This window comes from Rattus norvegicus, chromosome 13 (assembly GCF_036323735.1).
Source record: "Rattus norvegicus strain BN/NHsdMcwi chromosome 13, GRCr8, whole genome shotgun sequence".
Taxonomy (NCBI): Eukaryota; Metazoa; Chordata; class Mammalia; order Rodentia; family Muridae; genus Rattus; species Rattus norvegicus.
Window position 1 is genome coordinate 12,952,292 of NC_086031.1, and position 17,891 is coordinate 12,970,182.

At 36.0% G+C, this 17,891-nt stretch overlaps 1 protein-coding gene across 3 annotated transcripts in view; it reads right to left on the reverse strand.

Moving 5' to 3' along the window:
- Cntnap5bl1 (contactin associated protein family member 5B like 1) overlaps positions 1-17,891 on the reverse strand; it is a 1,004,796-nt gene that overhangs the window by 573,826 nt on the left and 413,079 nt on the right. For all 3 annotated transcript variants that reach the window (NM_001329899.3, XM_063272228.1, XM_063272229.1), the window contains 1 exon segment: positions 8,441-8,584. In NM_001329899.3, coding sequence (NP_001316828.2) covers positions 8,441-8,584 — 144 coding nt within the window.

The window sequence follows — 17,891 nt, forward strand, 5'->3', positions numbered from 1 at the left end:
CTGTCTGATTATCATGGACTCATTAATGTTGGCAGAGAAGGCATTCCTCAAAGGAGGGACAATAAAATATGTACACTGGTATAAATTCGGCTTATGCCCAGAGCAGCCATCAACACTCATGGAGGCCCACAACCTAGTGGTTCTCTTACAGAAGCAGGAACACAAGTCATATTGTTCCTGGTATAACCAATTCAGATTCAGCAAAACCTAAATAGTACAGAGTAAATATGGAGCCCTTTCCACTTAGCCTGCTTGCACAAAAATGATCCCAAGTCTTGTTCTCATACTTTCAGGGAAAAACAATCAGAGAAAGTAGGTCTGAAATCAGGAAAACATAATCCCAAGAATTAAAGAATGTCATCCCTTATGGCCACTACAAAGCTTTCCCTTGTTTTATCAATAAATCTTTGGCTTGTAGTTCACTCAGGAGAATTGAAAGACCTGTAGTCTAACTGATAAGTGGTGTCAGTATGGCATTGTGGGAAGTGAGGAATCACTTTATAAGTGTTTGGTAACAGAAGGTTGCTGGGGATCACACAGGGGCAGTAAACAGTTTTTACATTTACTTTAGCCAGATAGCCATTAGAAAAATTTAAAAGGGGTGTTGGGAATTTGGCTCAGTGGAAGAGCACTTGCCTAGCAAGTGCAAGGCCCTGAGTTTGGTCCCCAGCTCCGGGAAAAATAAAAAAGAAAAACTTAAAAGGATAGTGGGCTCCCTCATGTCTGACAGTAACAAGTAGACATTTGCATCCAAGTTTTAATGAAGACTAGGAAAAACTAGATTTCTATCCCTCTATAGGGTTATTAAGACCGAACCTCCCTATACCCCATTTAGACCAAGTCATTGAAATACATTTTAAATGGAAGGAATAAATATGATTTCTATAATATAATAAAACAGATTTCCCTTACTGAATTTTAGTTGGCAAGTATGTGTATGTATAGGGGTGTGTGTGTGTGTGTATGTGTGTGTGTGTGTGTGTATGTATCAGCACAAATCAAGGACGTGAAGGTGTCCTTATATCTCTATATCCTTAGCAAAAAAGGGCAAATGCTGTGATCTTCAGGACACCCCATAAGGCTGTTGGAACGAACTCTGAAAACCTGAGTTTGAGAGCCACAAGTTCTTTCTGGTTTATACAGTTTGTATGGGTTCCTGGAGTGGACCAAGGGCACTGGGTCTACACACACTCCTTTCAACACCCAGAGAATGCTCAACTCCCAGATGCTCTGACAAACTCAGCATAACAGTATAAAAGGATGACAAAAGAAGCTTGACTCCCAGATCTGATATACCCAGGATCACTGGAGCTCTGATATACACAAGACCATAGTTGAGGACACAACATCTGCCACAGCACCTGGGGTAACTGGGACCACCATAGGAACAAGGATCTCGGAAGCTGGAACACACCAGGATTTCTGGATCCCACAGACACTTCTAGGACTTCTAGGAGATCTGACACACCCAGTATCTCAACATCAAAGTGCCCTAGAATCACAAGATCACAGAGAAAGCTGCACTTAGAGAAGTTCTGACTCATCCAGGATCACAGTAGGAACAGGCTCCAGTCAGAGACAGTAAGGGCATTTAGCAATAGAGATAGCCAGATGGTTAGAGGCAAGCAAAGAATATAAGCAATAGAAATCAAAGCTAATTGACAACATCAGAATCCAGTTCTCCCAACACACCAAGCTCTGGATACCCTAATATACCTGAAAAGAAAGATTCACATCTAAAAATCCTATCACATGGATATGATAGAAGAATTTAAGAATATATATATATATATATATATATATCTTACTTAAAGGAATACAGGGGAACAAAGGCAAATTAGTAGAAGCTTGTAAAGAGGAAACATTTATAATCTCTTAAAGAAAATCAGGAAAACACAATGAAATAATTAAAGGAATAAAATAAAACCACCTAGGATCTAAAAATGGAAATAGAAATGTTAAAGAAAACAACAAGGGAGACAACCCTAAGGATGGAAAAACCAAGGAAGGAGACCAGGAATCACAAATGCAAAAATCACCAATAGAATACGAGTGATAGAAAAGAGAATCTCAGGCATAGAAGATACCCTAGAAGACATTGACTCAACAGTCGAAGAAAATACAAAAAGCAAAAAGACCCTAACTCATAACATTGAAGAACTCAAAGCACAGCGAAAAGACCAAATCTAAGAATAATAGGTATAGGAGAGATCGAAGATTCCCAAATCAAAAGGCCAGCAAACATCTTCAACAAAATTACAGAAGAAACATTTCTTAACTTAAAGAAAGACATGCTCATAAACATAAAAGAAACCTACAGAACAGCAAAAAGATGGGATCAAAAAAGAAATTACTCTTGCCACATAATAATTGAAACAACAAATGCACAGAACAAAGAAAGAGTAGTGAAAGCATTAAGGGGAAATGGTCAAGTAACATACGAAGGGAGACCCATAAGAATTACACCAGACTTCTCAACTGAGATGCTAAAATCCAGAAGATAGTGGATGGATGTCATACAGACCCTAAGAGAACAAAAATGCTAGCCCAGCATAAAAATATCCTTCAAAACTCTCAATTACTATACAAGGAGATAACAAGATATTCCATAACAAAACCAAACTTAAACAGTATTTTTACACCAAGGCAGCTCAACAGATAATAGAAGAAAAACTCCAACATAAGGAAGGAAACTATGCCTAAATAAAGCAGGAAACTAAACTTTTCACAACAAACCCAGAAGAAAAGAACCACTGAAGCATAATTCAACATCTAACACCAAAAATATCAGGTAGCAACGATCATAAATCATTATCTCTAAACATCAATGGACTCAATTCCCCAATAAAACGACATAGACGAAGAGACTGGATATGTAAACAGGACTCAGCATTTTGCTGCATATATGAAACAGTTGTCAGAGACAAAAACAGACACTACCTCAAAGTAAAAGACTGGAAAATTTTTTTCAAGGCAAATGGGCCCAAGAAATAATCTGGTGTAGCCGTTCTAGTAATTAATAAAATAGACTTTCATCCAAAATTATAAAAAAATGATAGGATAGGACACTACATAATAATCAAAGTAAAAATCCACCAAGAAGAGCTCTCAATTATGAACATCTATGCCACACATGCAAGGGCACCAACATTTGTAAAAGAAACATTATGGAAGTTCAAAGCACACACTGAACCTCACACATTAAAAGTAGGAGATTTTAACACCACACCCTCACTAATGGACAGATTGTGGAAAAAAACTAAACAAAGACACAGTGAAACTAAATGAACCAAATGGACTTAACAGATATCTATAGAACATTTCATCCTAAAACACAAGAATATAACTTCTGAGCACCTCACAGTATCTTCTCCAAAATTGACCATAACACAGAACACAAAACAAGCTTCAACCAACACAAGAATTTAGACATAATCCAATGCATTCTATCAGATCACCACGGACTAAGGCTGGTCTTTAACAACAACAAAAACAAAAGTAAGTACACATACAACTATCTACTCAATGATAATTTGGTCAGGGAAGAAATACAGAAAGAAATTAAAGACTTTTTAGAATTTAATGAAAATGAAGGCACATCATATCTAACTCATGGGACACAATGAAAGCAGTGTTAAGAGGAAAACTTATAGCTCAGAGTGCTTCCATAAAGCAATTGGACAGAGCATACACTAGCAGCTTAACAGCACATCTGAAAGCTATAGAATGAAATCAAGCAAATACACTAAAGAGGAGTAGTATGCAGGAACTAATGAAAATCAGGTCTGAAATCAACCAAATAGAAACAAATAGAATTCTACAAAAATCAACAAAGCCAGGAGCTAGCTCATTGAGAAAATCAACAAGATAGATAAGCCCTTATCCAGACTAATCAGAGAGCACAGAGACACTATCCACACTAACAAAGTCAGAAATGAAAAGGAAGACATAACAACAGAATCTAAAGAAACTCAAAAAATTATCTCATCCTACGACAAAAGCCTATACTCAAAAAAAAAAAAACATAGAAAATTGGAAAATTTAGATGAAGTAGATGATTTTCTAGACAGATTCCAGGAACTAAAGTTAAATCAGATTCTGATAAACCATCTAAACATTCCCATAACCCCTAAAGAAATAGAAGCAGTCATTAAAAGCCTTCCAAGCAAAAAATCCTCAGGACCAAATGGTTTTAGTAAAGAATTCTATCAGATCTTCAAAGCAGACCCAGTACCAATACTTGTCAAATGATTTCATAAAATGGAAACAGAAGGAATAATAAAAATTCATTATTGAAGCCACAGTTACATTAATACCTAAACTACACAAAGACCCAACAAAGAAAGTACTTCAAACCAATTTCCTTCATGAATATTGATGCAAATATAGTCAATAAAATTCTTGCAAATTGAATACAAGAATACATCAAAATGATCATTCATTATAATCAAGTAGGCTTCATCCCAGAGATGCAGGGATGGTTCAATATACAGTAATTCATCAGTATCATCCACAGTATAAACAAACTAAAAATAAGTCACTTGATCATCTCATTAAATGCTGAAAAAGCCTTTGACAAAATACCCCTTCTTGCTAAAAGTATTGGAGAGAATAGTTATTTAAGGTCCATACTTAAATATAATAAAAGCCATATACAGGAAGCCAATAGCTAACATCAAACTAAATGGAGAGAAACTAGAAGCAATCTTACTAAAATCAGAGACAAGACAAGGCTCCCCACTTGCTCTATGTAATGTAGTACTTTAAATTCTAGATAGAGCAATTAGGCATCAAATGGAGACGAAAGGGATACAAATTGGAAAGGAGGAAGTTGATGTATCACTATTTGAAGATTATACAGTTGCACATCAGTGACTCAAAAACATCCACCAGACAACTCTTACAGCTGATAAACAACTTCAGCAAAGTGACTGGATACAATATTAAGGCAAACTAATCAGTAGCTTTCCTCTACTCAAAGGATAAATGGACAGAGAATAAAATTAGGGAAACGACATCCTTCACAGTAGTTACAAATAATATAAAATACCTCTGTGTGACTCTAACCAAGCAATTGAACGATCTGTATGACAAGAATGTCAAGTCTCTGAAGAAAGAAATCGAAGAAGTCCTGAGAAGATGGCAAGACCTCCCATGCTCACAGATCAGCAGATTTAACATAGTCAAAATGGCCATCTTACTTAAAGCAGTCTGCAGATTCAATGCAATCCCCATCAAAATTTCAACTCAATTCTTCACACAGATAGAAAGAACAATTCTCAAATTTATCTGGAATAAAACAAAAACCCAAGGATATCAAAAACATTCTCAATAATAAAAGAATTTTTGCAGGATTCAACATCACTAACCTCAAGCTGTACTACAGAGCAATAGTGATAAAAACTGCATTGGTGCAGAAACATGCAGATAGATCAATGGAATAGAATTTAAGATACAGAAGTGAACCCACACACCTTTGTCCATTTCATATTTGACAAATGAGCCAAAACTATTCAGTGGATAAAAGAAAGGAGTTTCAACAAAGAGTGCTGGTTTAATTAGTGGTCAGCATGTAGAGGAATGCAAATTGACCCATTCTTTTCTCCTTGTACAAAGATCAAGTTCAAGTGGATCAAGCATCTCCACATAAAAACAGATATGATATATGAAATAGAAGGGAAAGTGGGAAAGAACCTCGATCATGTTGGCACATGGGAAAATTTTCTGAACAGAACACCGATGGCTTTTGCTAGAAGATCAAGAATTGACAAATGGGACCTCATAAAATTACAAAGCTTCTGTAAGGCAAAGGACAGTATCAATAGAAAAAAAAACGTCAACACACAGATACAGAAAAAAATCTTTTCCAATGCTACATCCACTAGAGAACTACTCCCAAAATATACTAAGAACTCTAGAAGTTAGATTGCAGACAACCAAATAACCCTATTAAAAATGGGTGGTAGGACACCCTCATATGGGGAGAGGATATGTTAGGGGGTTTATGGAAGGAAATCCAGGAAATGATGTAATATTTGAAGTGTAAATATAAAATATACAATTTAAAAACAAAAAATTTAAATGGAGTACAGGGGTACATGTTCTTAGCTGCCTTAATTATGATAGCCAGAAGCTCAAAACAACCCAGATGTACCTCAACAGAGGAATGGATAAAAAAATATGGTACATTTACAAAATAGAGTACTACTCAGCTATTAAAAACAATGACTTCATGAAATTCTTAGACAAATGAATGGAACTTGCAAATATCCTGAGTCAGGTAAACCAGTCTCAAAAGAACACACATGGTATGTATTCACGGAAAAGTAGATATTAGCCCAAAGGAAGCTATGAATGCCCACTATACAATTCACAGAAATATGAAACTCCAGAAGAAAGATCTCCCCAATGTTTTGATGATGTTGCAGTCCTACTTAGAATTGGGAAGAAAATAATCTCTGGGAAGTAGAGGGAGAGAGGGATCTGGGAGAGAGAGGTGTGGGGTATGAAAGGAGGGGCAGTTCAGATATGGCAGGAATGGAGGACAATTACAGAGGGTCAGGAAATTCAAAGAAAAAGAAGAAGGTATGTAATTGTGGGGAAGTGGGAACTGGGGGTAGCCACCAGGACATTCCCAGGACCCAACAGGAAGGACATAAGCTAAAATACCCATCAAAGGGAAGAGAGAACCAGTAGACGTCACATCCAGTGGAAAGTCCAGGCCCCAGTTGAGGGATGGGGCCCCAACGACCTCAAAAATAATAACCCAGAATTCTTTTTTTTTAAAGGAAATGCAAGGACAAAGAGTGGAACAGAGACTGAAGGAAAGGCCATCTAGAGATTACCTAGGGATTCATCCCATCTGCAGAAACCAAACCCAGACAGTATTCCTGATGCAAAGAAGTACTTACTGACAGGAGCTTGGTATAGCTGTCCCCTGAGAGGCTCTGCCAGAGTCTGATCAATACACAAGTGGATGTATGAAGTCAACCATTGGACTGAATATAGGAACCCAAATGGAGAAATTAGGGCAATGAATGTAGGAGCAGAAGGAGTTTGCAAACCCATAGGAAGAACAACATTATCAACCAATCAGATCCCCTAAGCTCCCTGGAACTAAACCATAGAGATCAAAGAATGGCATAGGTTCTCCAGGAGCCTGAGTTATAGGCAGTTGTAAATCTCTCATAACTAATATGGGTGGTGAGAATTCAAAGTGGGTTCTCTACAGAATCCATACACACTCAAACACTGAGCCATCTCTAAAGCATTATCTGCGTAATTTATAGCAAGTCCCTTTAATATCTTCTTTCTGAATTATACCAGAAACTATAATAAAAAGTAGTTGGGGTGTGTGTGTGTGCGTGTGTGTGTGTGTGTGTGTGTGTACATGCACATGTGCAATCAAGTATGTGTGTTTAATAATATCTAAAGTAAAAAAGCCTATAAATGCAAAAGGGAGTACAGGGAGATGTAGGAGACGTTGGAGAATGGAGGGGAAATTCAAGAATAATTTATTTAACGTCTCCTTATAAAACTTTTGATGTGTTACAAAAAATAGATGTTAGTGAATTAGAGAATGCATTATTAATCCACTGGGATTATAAGTGATATACAAGGAGTCCCTGAAACACTAACAGTACCACAGCATTTAAAATATCCTACTTAATTTAACCAATTGGAAGAAAAACAATGTCCAAGCTATGGAATTCAACAGGTCCTGTGCTTTCATTGCACTTCTTAGAAATTGTAAAGAAACTCCCTTAGTCTGCATAGATCTCAAATCTTCCCCACAGACAATAATGCAACATTCTCTGAACTTCTGTACTTCACATTACCAATGAAATGATTCACAGTTCTTGCATGGCCCTTTTGCACTCTAAAGTTAGCTAGTAGGAAAATCAGAATTGTTTTATTTCATTTTTAGTTTTTGAGGCAAGGCCTACTATAGCAAAAGCTTGTCTTGGAGTTGATATGTAATGGAGGATGACTTAAAATTCTGCAATGCTGATTTAGTCCTCCCACATGCTGTGATTATAGGTGTGCAATACTGGCCACAAGTTCTGTTCACTCTACCTCTTAAGTGCTGATGGGATGCCACCAGCCAGCCCCTTACTTTTCTGCAATATCTTTTCTTCCATGATGAAATGTATTCTCTCACACTATCAGCTAGAATAAAGCCTTCTTACCTTAAATTTCTACTTTCAAGCAAGTTAAAAATTAACTAAAACATCTGCTTTTATGATGTGTCAGGGATGGAACCCAGGATTTCATGCATGCTTGGTAGGCACTCTCCCAACTGAATACATACCCAGCTTTGGTTGGTGAAAACCCTAAATGCATAATATAAACCCAGTGTGAAGAGATATAGAGGTAGAGTAACAGAACCAAGAATTACCCAAAGTCTACAAACCACCAGTTAACAGAGACAATGACTTACCACTGAGTAGATCTGATGCTTTCGTCTTTTAGCCAAGTCAATTATGTTCACTCCATTGTAGTAAAGGTTTTCAATACAGCCATGGAAGTTTTTCTTTACAAAGGTCCCAGGTTTGCTTGGTACTGGGATTCCTCCAAAACTGAGCTTTATGGTAGAAGAAATAAAAGTCAACTGTTAGTTACAAGCTCTGAAGAAGGAGAAATGTAAAAGAAGTAGGTACATTTCTCTAGATGTAGTTGTATGAATGAGCAGTAGCTTAATAATTAAAGATGCCACTTGATTACTCATTAAAGGATACTAATTGACCCATGTAAAATATCTGTAATTGTTGGGCTCTTATGGATTCACTTAACCAAAACAGTTTGGTTTCTTTCTTAACACTTTTAAATACTAAATAAAACACTGAATGACAGAGAAAAATGAGAAAAGAAAAAAATTAACATCTTTATGTTTTTCTGTAGCACAGCATCAGAAAGGATAAGGCGATAAAAAGGCTAAGGAACAAAGCAGATCCTTGATTATTCACAGTGAAACCCAATTCTAAAACCCACATTACCAAAGAATATATATGCACAGAGTTGTTCACCAACTGCTATCTATAAAGATAAAAGAGTGAAATAATACAAACTGACCTGTGGATTTGAGAGCCAATTAAACATCAGTATAATGAAACTGTCAGCATGACAATTATTAATAATGCAATTTTGATTGTAATGTATAAGACTTGTTATACATTATATAACAAGAATTATAACTTGTTGTGAAGTACAAATTAAGTGATGAGAACGTTGTACACGTAAGGGCTAGAGGATGTTCAGTGTGTAAAAGGCCCCACAATGAAAAGGAAACAAAACAAACAAAAACCTTACAGCAAGAAAAAAACAATGGCTAATGAAGTAGCCTACACCTATGGTCCCTACTACCAAGAATGGATGGTAGGCCAGGCCAGGCTAGGAGAAACATCCAGAAACTCAGCCACAAACTAATCTGGAGTTACAATTAGCAGTAGCTAAGTCAGAAAAGACCCTGTCTCAAGGTGAAAATAAGCACAGGCATGCCTTGGCATGTCCACGGTTGTGAATGTGTGTGCACGTGAGCATGGAAGGGGAACCATCTGTAATGTCGTGTGGAAGATTTGGAAAGAGATTTGGTGGGGATGGGATTAAGGCAGGGAGTCATATGGAGGATTCCTTCGGCTGCTTTCTGGGGACCCAAAGGAACAAGAAAACACTTGTGACCATTAATTTTGATGGTCTACTGAATGAGGAGTCATTAAAGAGCACATATCTGAGCATTTCTTGGAGATTATTTCTAGACTGGTTTAATTAAGGTAGTATTATTCAATGGGCAATTTATTAACTGAATAAAATCAATGAAAACAAATTGTACATAGCATGTCACTCTCTTTGCTTCTTTATTGTGTACATAGTAAGGGTAGTTGCCAGTTTCTGCTGCCTTGTGTTCCTGAACATTATGAACTGTCTCCTCCACTGGAAGTCAAAATAAAACTTTCTTCCTTAAGTTACTCTGTCTCAGTATTTTAAACCCACCAATGAATAAAGTAGATAAGAAAGCATTTATGCTGTGGTTCTTGTATCCATTATGCTACAAGGCTTTTACGGTTGCCTGGGATGCAGAATGGCCCCAGAGTAAAATGTCTGTGCTGTATAAGATAGCTAGTTAAATGTAGGATAGAGAAAGCAGGGTTTATGCTCAATTTCCAAATTTAGGTTTTCCTCTGATTCTCTTCAATGGTAGATTATGACCTAAAAATGAAAGCCAAATAAACACTTCCTGACACAAGTTGCTTTATCAGAGTATTTTAATTACAGCGAGAGAATGGATATAGTACACTCATCACAGTTACATTTATGCCTCAACAACACTGACTTATCATTGCACTTCCTAGCCTACTTCTAGGTTCAATGGGGGAACAGAATGAATCCAGCAAGCAAAGAAATAAAATTGTACTAAGGTATACTTGACCATGATTATCCATTTCACATTCAATTAATACTTTTAGACTTTTTATTAACAGAAAATATTAGTTTATTTAGAACAAAAAGCAAAACAGAAAAAAAAATGTCCTGAGAGTGGAAAGGTGTCCTAGCTGAGAAATACCTCCTGCACTTTAGATTTTATAGTAGAGAATTTGACAATATTATTGTACTATGAATTGAAGACTTAATTCATTATCATATAGTCAGATTGGAAGACTCTGCTTTATGTACTGATAACTTTACTTAATATATGATATTTCTCCAAATCATATATGCCACCTTATATAAAACAATGAATTTTCTACTCATAATTATTATCTCAGGTTACTTATATTTGATTTGTATGTAATTTTTAAAATATCTGCAGTAAAATTAAAATTTTCCATGGAATTATCTCTCTGCCCAAGTCATTTTTTGGATGATCTATAATGGAAAAATTATGGCTGTTATTATTTGTAAAGATTGATACTGATTGCTTGCAAACTGTTCTTCTGTCTTGTTAAGGGAAAAGTGACACGTGCTCAAGTTCCCAGTTTGGAATTTATTGCAGTAAAAATAAATAGGCATGCATCTCAAGTGGTTCTCGTGCTCACTATATTTTTGCTCCCAGTTTCTCTCTGACTCAGGTGGTCTATGAGCCATTCACTCAGTTTCCTCAGCACCACTCAGGGCATACACATCCCAATTCTGTGACAGGCCCCATGTGTCCCACCACAATATACTTTCTTGAACTCAGTTAAGTCAGCACATGAAAGAACACATCACCCAATAACCTCTGATCCAATTGATAAGACATAATTTGCCCATCTAGATAGTACAAAATCCTGTACATACCCATCCATTAAAAATAGACATAACAATTTGTATCTATACACAGAGAGGAATTTTAACATCTGTTGCCATGTTTTCCCAGCTCTTTCTCCTTGCTCTTGTCCCCCTCTCATTTTCTTTTTCCCTTCTAAAACCTCTGTTCTCACCTCCCTTCATTCTCATCCAGTGACAGACCTAGTTTTATCTTGTCGGCCTTCACCTGCATAATGACATCAAACCACACTTCACCATTTCTGCCTAATTAAAAAAAAATTAAAAATTTTACACCAAATGTAGGCTGAGAATGACTATTATCATTTTGTAATTTAAATGTATAAAATATACTTAACACCAAGTCCAACATTTTATTAGTTAAACAGAACATTTAGTTATCTGTTCTAGTTAACTTGAAGAAAGGCTTCAAGACTGGGTTTTGTCCAGGCTAGCTTGCATAGTATCTGAACACTAATTAAATATGAATACTCAAAGTTAAACAGCCTCTGTAGGCTAAGAGACTATAACTAGTTTCAACACTGTCAGAAATCTGAGAACAATCAATGTTGTTTGAAAATATAGGAAGCCTAACATGGCTTTCCAAACTGAGACAAGTTAAAGAGACAATTGTCAACATGTACATTCCCCGGAAGTAACATGTGAGAGCAAGTCTTCAACCTTCTTACCTAGGATCAGCTGACATACTTTTGAAACATAGAATTTCAAAAGGCTGACCATTCTGCCTCTGCAGATATTATCAGTCAAGTATTCTGTAATGTGCCCTTTTCTGCACAGTATTTTGTCTGTAGAAGAAATAGGCAATTTCTGCCCTAGTGGCTGTCTCACCATAATACATCACCTCACTTGGAAACAGAGATGTTCAATTTCTTATTTGAATCCACCAAAGGGGAACACTTAGGAGTACACACGGCTCAACAAAATATAAACAACATTAAATGTCATATTTTGTGGATTTCTGATGTTTTTTAAAATCATCTAACTACGTAAGTAATCTGGACTGTTGTCCATTAACGATCTTAATAAACTATCTTGTAAGCATTATAACAATAAACTTAGAGCCATTAATTTGCTATCTTGCCCTTAACTCACATGTTCTAGCAACTCAGATTCATTTTTTATTAGCAGTAATGAAGTCAGTATCAGCCTTGTTTATTTAAGTGTTTTGTATACACACAATGCCCATATATGAGAGTAACAATATTAATTTTAATACTCTAATTTAATAATTCAAAAGTAATTTGAATTAATTAATTTAGTTAATCATAAGAAAATCATATCAAAGAAAATCTAAACTTGTATCAAATAGATTCTGTACCAATGTAAAAGATTGTAACTTTAGCTTAGTAACAAATATAAGGGTTTCTTCTAAATGAGATTATAACTGTACAATCAATTCTAGCTAATTGTTAAATTATGACTATTTGTTAATAAATTATGATCTATTTAAATTATGACCATTTCTAAATTCTCTAGAAGGATATCCTTAGATTAACCTATGGTGCCATCACTAGCGTGGGATAAAAGAAAACATTTTTTTTTTATTTTTACTGCAATAGGGATTTCTCCATGATTCTGTAAAGGTCTCAGGAAATTGTCATATTGGTCACAACCATTCTACAAGGTTGACTTTTAACATCTCCCATACTGAAAGAGAATCTTACAGATCTGGGCTCTATTTAGTTCCCCTTCATAGCTATCCATTCTCTATTCTGTGTCTGACCTAATATTGAGATGATGTAAAAATCCCTATTTGGATATTCAAATAGATTGCTAGCTACCACAAACCAAAACTTTTAAGAATGTTATCTAATAATATTGAAGACCTATAGCAGGGATGTCTTAATTTCCTGTACCTGACTGTGTTTTAAAATTTTTTGATGTATGGATTTCTCTGTTCTGTATTAACATGGTGGAACATACAATTAGAGGCAGTTTGAATCTGTGCAACTTGGTCAGGGTCACTCATATTTTGAACTATAATAAATTATAGTTACCTCTTATTCTTTTAAAGTGACTCTCTCCCTTTGCTTCTTCACATAGCTGCACAATTGTATTGCTTAGAAAAATTCCCATAACTTTCCTCAAATGCCTTTCACTTGAAATCTGCTGTGTGTCAACTTACAGCAAAGCAGAGTGAGCCAATGGTATTTATTGTCAGTGGATGGTTTATTTGCTAAGTGTTGGATTTGTTTACATTTCATGTGATACCCTCTTATAGTAAATAAAGAGTAAATTAAGAAGCATAGTGACTTACTTATCATCACCTTTATATTTTTTTAAAGATTTTATTTATTCATTTTATATATGACGAATACACTATTACTGTCTTCAGACACACCAGAAGAGGGCATCGGATCTCTTTACAGATGGTTGTGAGCCACCATGTGGTTGCTGGGATTTGAACTCATGACCTCTGGAAGAGCAGTCAGTGCTCTTAACCGCTGAGCCATCTCTCCAGCCCACCTTTATATTTTTTACCTTAATTTTTACTTTCAAACATACAAATCATCTTATACTACTTTCTATACACTCAAATAAATTTATCATTAAAATATTTCAAAGTAAATTTTCTGTAAAGACTTGCTGTCATTAATTTCTCCATGTGTACGTGTTCATGTCTATATACACACACGCACATATATACACACACACACATATATATATATGTGTGTATATATATATGTATATATATATATATATATATACATATATATATATACAGATGAGCACACTGTGGGATGATTTCACAGGTGAGGCAGGTACAAGATAGAAGGAGGCCTGTCATTGGACAAGAAGGAAGGATGGGTGGGAGAAAAGTTTGAAGGAAAAGGAGGAGACTGGAAAAGAAAGGAGAAGAGACAGTAGAGAAAGGGAGAGAAGATGTGACAGGAAAATATGGCAGGTGACATTAAGATTCTGTGCTGTACCTTTACAAGTTGATACGAATGTTTTTAAGGGATGGATGTGTATTGGGCTTTGTATGTTTAAGTGGGCAATTATATCTTATCAATTGGGCCAAAGGTTATTGTGTTGTGTTTTCTTTTATGTGTAGATTTAAGTGTAAAGGAATGTGGGGCAGCTGGTCTGGCCCACCACGGAGTTGGGATGTGTGTTTCTGGCATAGAAACCTGCCTTGGGAACTAGATAGGTAGAGAGATTGCTGCCGGGCTCAGAAAGACGCCTTTGGCAGTGTGATATGGGATAGAGCAAAGCAGGTGAGAGGCTTTGCTGACTGAGAATTAAGCAATCCAGCAGATATCTTGGGTTACCGTGGTGCAGGACCTAGTGGGAATAAAAGTCAACCTTACTTTTTTTTATCTTTTATATTTTACAACAACAGATGGCAAACCAACATGATGGTCAAGAATCTGCGAGTAATTCTAAGAGTTGGGAGAAAGTTTTAATTTCCAAGTAAGAGGAGACCAGCACCATGTTAAGTCATGTGATATCACAAGTGCCGGAAATTAAACAAAGAAATAGGAAAGTACCCTAGGCTGGTAGGCTGTAGATCTTCTACTGTATGATAAGTATTGGCAGATCAGAGAGTTAGAAATTAAAAGCTGCTTTTAAAATAAAGTTGTGTAGAAAGTCTTTTAGTATTCTCATATTCCTTTTAACATGGGCTCCACAGGAATTTCAGGTTGAAATCCTAGTTAGACAAACTACTTCTTAATGACAGGTTTGTTAAGAGGTGATTAAGTTTATTTTTAGAAAGAAGAGAGTAAAGAGATTATCCGAATTACGTGGGGATTTTCATCCATGGTTCAGAACTTAGATACGGAAAATTAGTCACTAATTCCAAGTAGAGAGTTGTGATGAATGTCTGTAACACCAGGCAGAGTGAATACAGACATATATTATAGAAGTTATTAAGGTTAAATAAAAATCTGTAACTCAGGGTAGAGAGCTTAACACATGGACATATTTTGGGCTAAAGTCCTGATTTTTAAGTTGTTTATTGGTATTAGAATTGACAGAAAGAGTTTAAGTTTATTTTAAGGAGAATACAGAAATTACCTGAATCATGTGGGGATTCTCATCCATGGTTTGGAACTTAGATAGGGAAAAATTAGTCACTGACTTCAAGTAGAGTATTATGATATTTACAAGTTATTAAGGTTAAGTAAAACTCTGTGACTCCAGGTAGAGAGCTTAACAGATGGATATATTTTGGACTAAAGTCCTGGTTTGATACATTGCCTATTGGTATTAGAATAGATAGAAGACATTTAGTTTGTTCTATGAATTACCGCGCTAAAGGCCATATATCTCATTGATGCTGTCTAGCGAGGGTTTGTGGTTACTTATGATATTTACCACAACAGGTAGCTCAGATTCTCTTAACATGGTTTCCACAGGAATTTTGGGTTAATTCCTGATATCGTAGAGTACAAAAGTCAATCCAGCTCATTGTTTAGTTTACTTCCTTTTTAAAAATTGTTTAATCTTCATAATGAGTGTGACTTTGAGTATTATGGTTATATTATTGCTCTGTGAGAGAGTGCAAGATACAAGCTTTTCTGTTTACAGACTAAGGAACACAGTATTTTGGGAGAAAGATTTTGTCTTTGTGTTTTTAAAAAAAGTGTGATTAGGTTCTGGAAACTTCACAGAATCATACTCATCAGATTTGATAGAAGTAGACTGCCTCTATGAATTGATTCAGGATAATCAAACCAAAAGATATGTGGATTATAAACTTCTTTCTTGAGAGTTGTATTTTGCAGAGTTACCTACTTGGATTCCTGGTCTCAAGGTCTTGCAACTGGGTCCAGTCAGGACACATCAGCTACAGCATTTGCTTCATTCTTCCTACCCCCCTACCCAGAAGGATATCTCAATGCTCATGTACAGCTTGAAGAATTTATGGAGGAGTCATCACCTAAATTCCCTGGACTTCTGGGGGGCTGAAAGTGGTTATTCTAAAGTTGTTCTTATGAGGAATTTAGAAATGGTTGTAATTTAACAGTGAAGAATTGGCTAGATTGAGTTATACAGTCATAATCTCACTTGGTAACTAAGCTAAAATCAAATGTCTGCTTTGGTATAGAATTTATTTGTCAAAAAATATTAAAAGTACAAGGTTTAGAGCTAGTCCTTCTATTGATGTCATTACAAACTTCTGAGTTGATTACACATTGTGAGTTATGGGCCAAATAGCAAATTCATGGCTCTGATTTTGCGAGAGTACTTTCAAGATAATATTAATATATAAAACAACATAACAGATTGTCTTATATAAATATGTGGTTTTCAAAAACATCAGAAATCCACAAAATTTGACATTTAAAGTTAGTTATCTTTGTTGAGACATATCTGCTCCTAATAGTTCTCCTTTGGTGGATTTAATGAAGAATTTGAACATCTCTATCTCCAGGTGAGGCAGTACTTTGTGGCTAGGCAACCACTGGACAAAACTGCCTATTTCATCTGCAGACTAATACTGTCCAGAAAAGGACAAATTATGCAGAATAGTTGACTGATAAGCCCTGCCAAGATATAGTGATCAGCCCTTCAAAATCTTCAAGAGTTTGTCAGTTAATTTTGGGCCAGAAGGCTGAAGACCTGCACTCACATGTTGCTAACAGGGGACTGTGCTAGTGAAGATTTGTCTCTTCAACCTCTCCGTTCTAGAAGCCGTGTTAGACTTCCTATGTGTATAGATATTTGGTCATTCTCAGATATCTGATGGGGTTAAAGACTGATTATAGTCTCATAGCCTATCTGGCTGTTTAACTCTGAAAATACATATTTTATTGAATAGTTCTCAGATAGTAAACAAGCTAGCCAAGATATAATATAGATTTTAAGCGTTTCTTAAGCTGGAATGGATAAATAAATGGTCTGTGTAACTGATAGTGTATTGCACTGGGTGTTAGATATATTTTATGCTTTTATTATAAAATGATAATAGTTGTGCTCAGCTTAAATCTGAGAGAAAAGTTTTTTTTAATTAGACAAAAAGAGTGAAATTGGGATGTTGTCAGAGGTGAAGCAGGTACAAGATAGAAGGAGGCCTGTCATTGGAGGACAAAGAAGGATGGGAGGGAGAAAAGTGTGAAGGAAGAGGAGGAGACTGGAACAGAAAGGAGCAAGTGACAGGAGAGACGGGGAGAGAAGCCTTAGTTGGACAATATGACAGGTGATGTTAAGATTCCACTCTGTGTATTTACAAGTTGTTATTAATGTTCTCATGGGATGGATGGTACTGGGCTTTGTATGTTTAAGTGGGCAATTATATCTTATCAATTGAGTCAAATTGTATAAATTTTATTTCTGTAGAGAAGATTTGTAGGAAAGTCTTTATTACAGTGTTCTCCTATGCTGATAAAACAGGGACTCCTGCTGTGGATATGACATTATCTGTGCATCCAGAGATCACCTTCTGCTTCTTGGGAACAGTGGTCATAGCCAGGTGTGAAATACAGAAGAGTGTCACTAATGTTTTGCACACTGACCTTCTCAATAAATGTGAGTCTCTTCACTAAAAAGTGTGATATCACCATCCAATTTAACACTGTTCTCTATTCCTCTGTTTTCTGAGGCTAGGAGGGGGCTGTTAACAGTATGGACAAAGCTGACATGATACACTGTGACTTTGAAGAAATTCTGATGATACTGAGAAA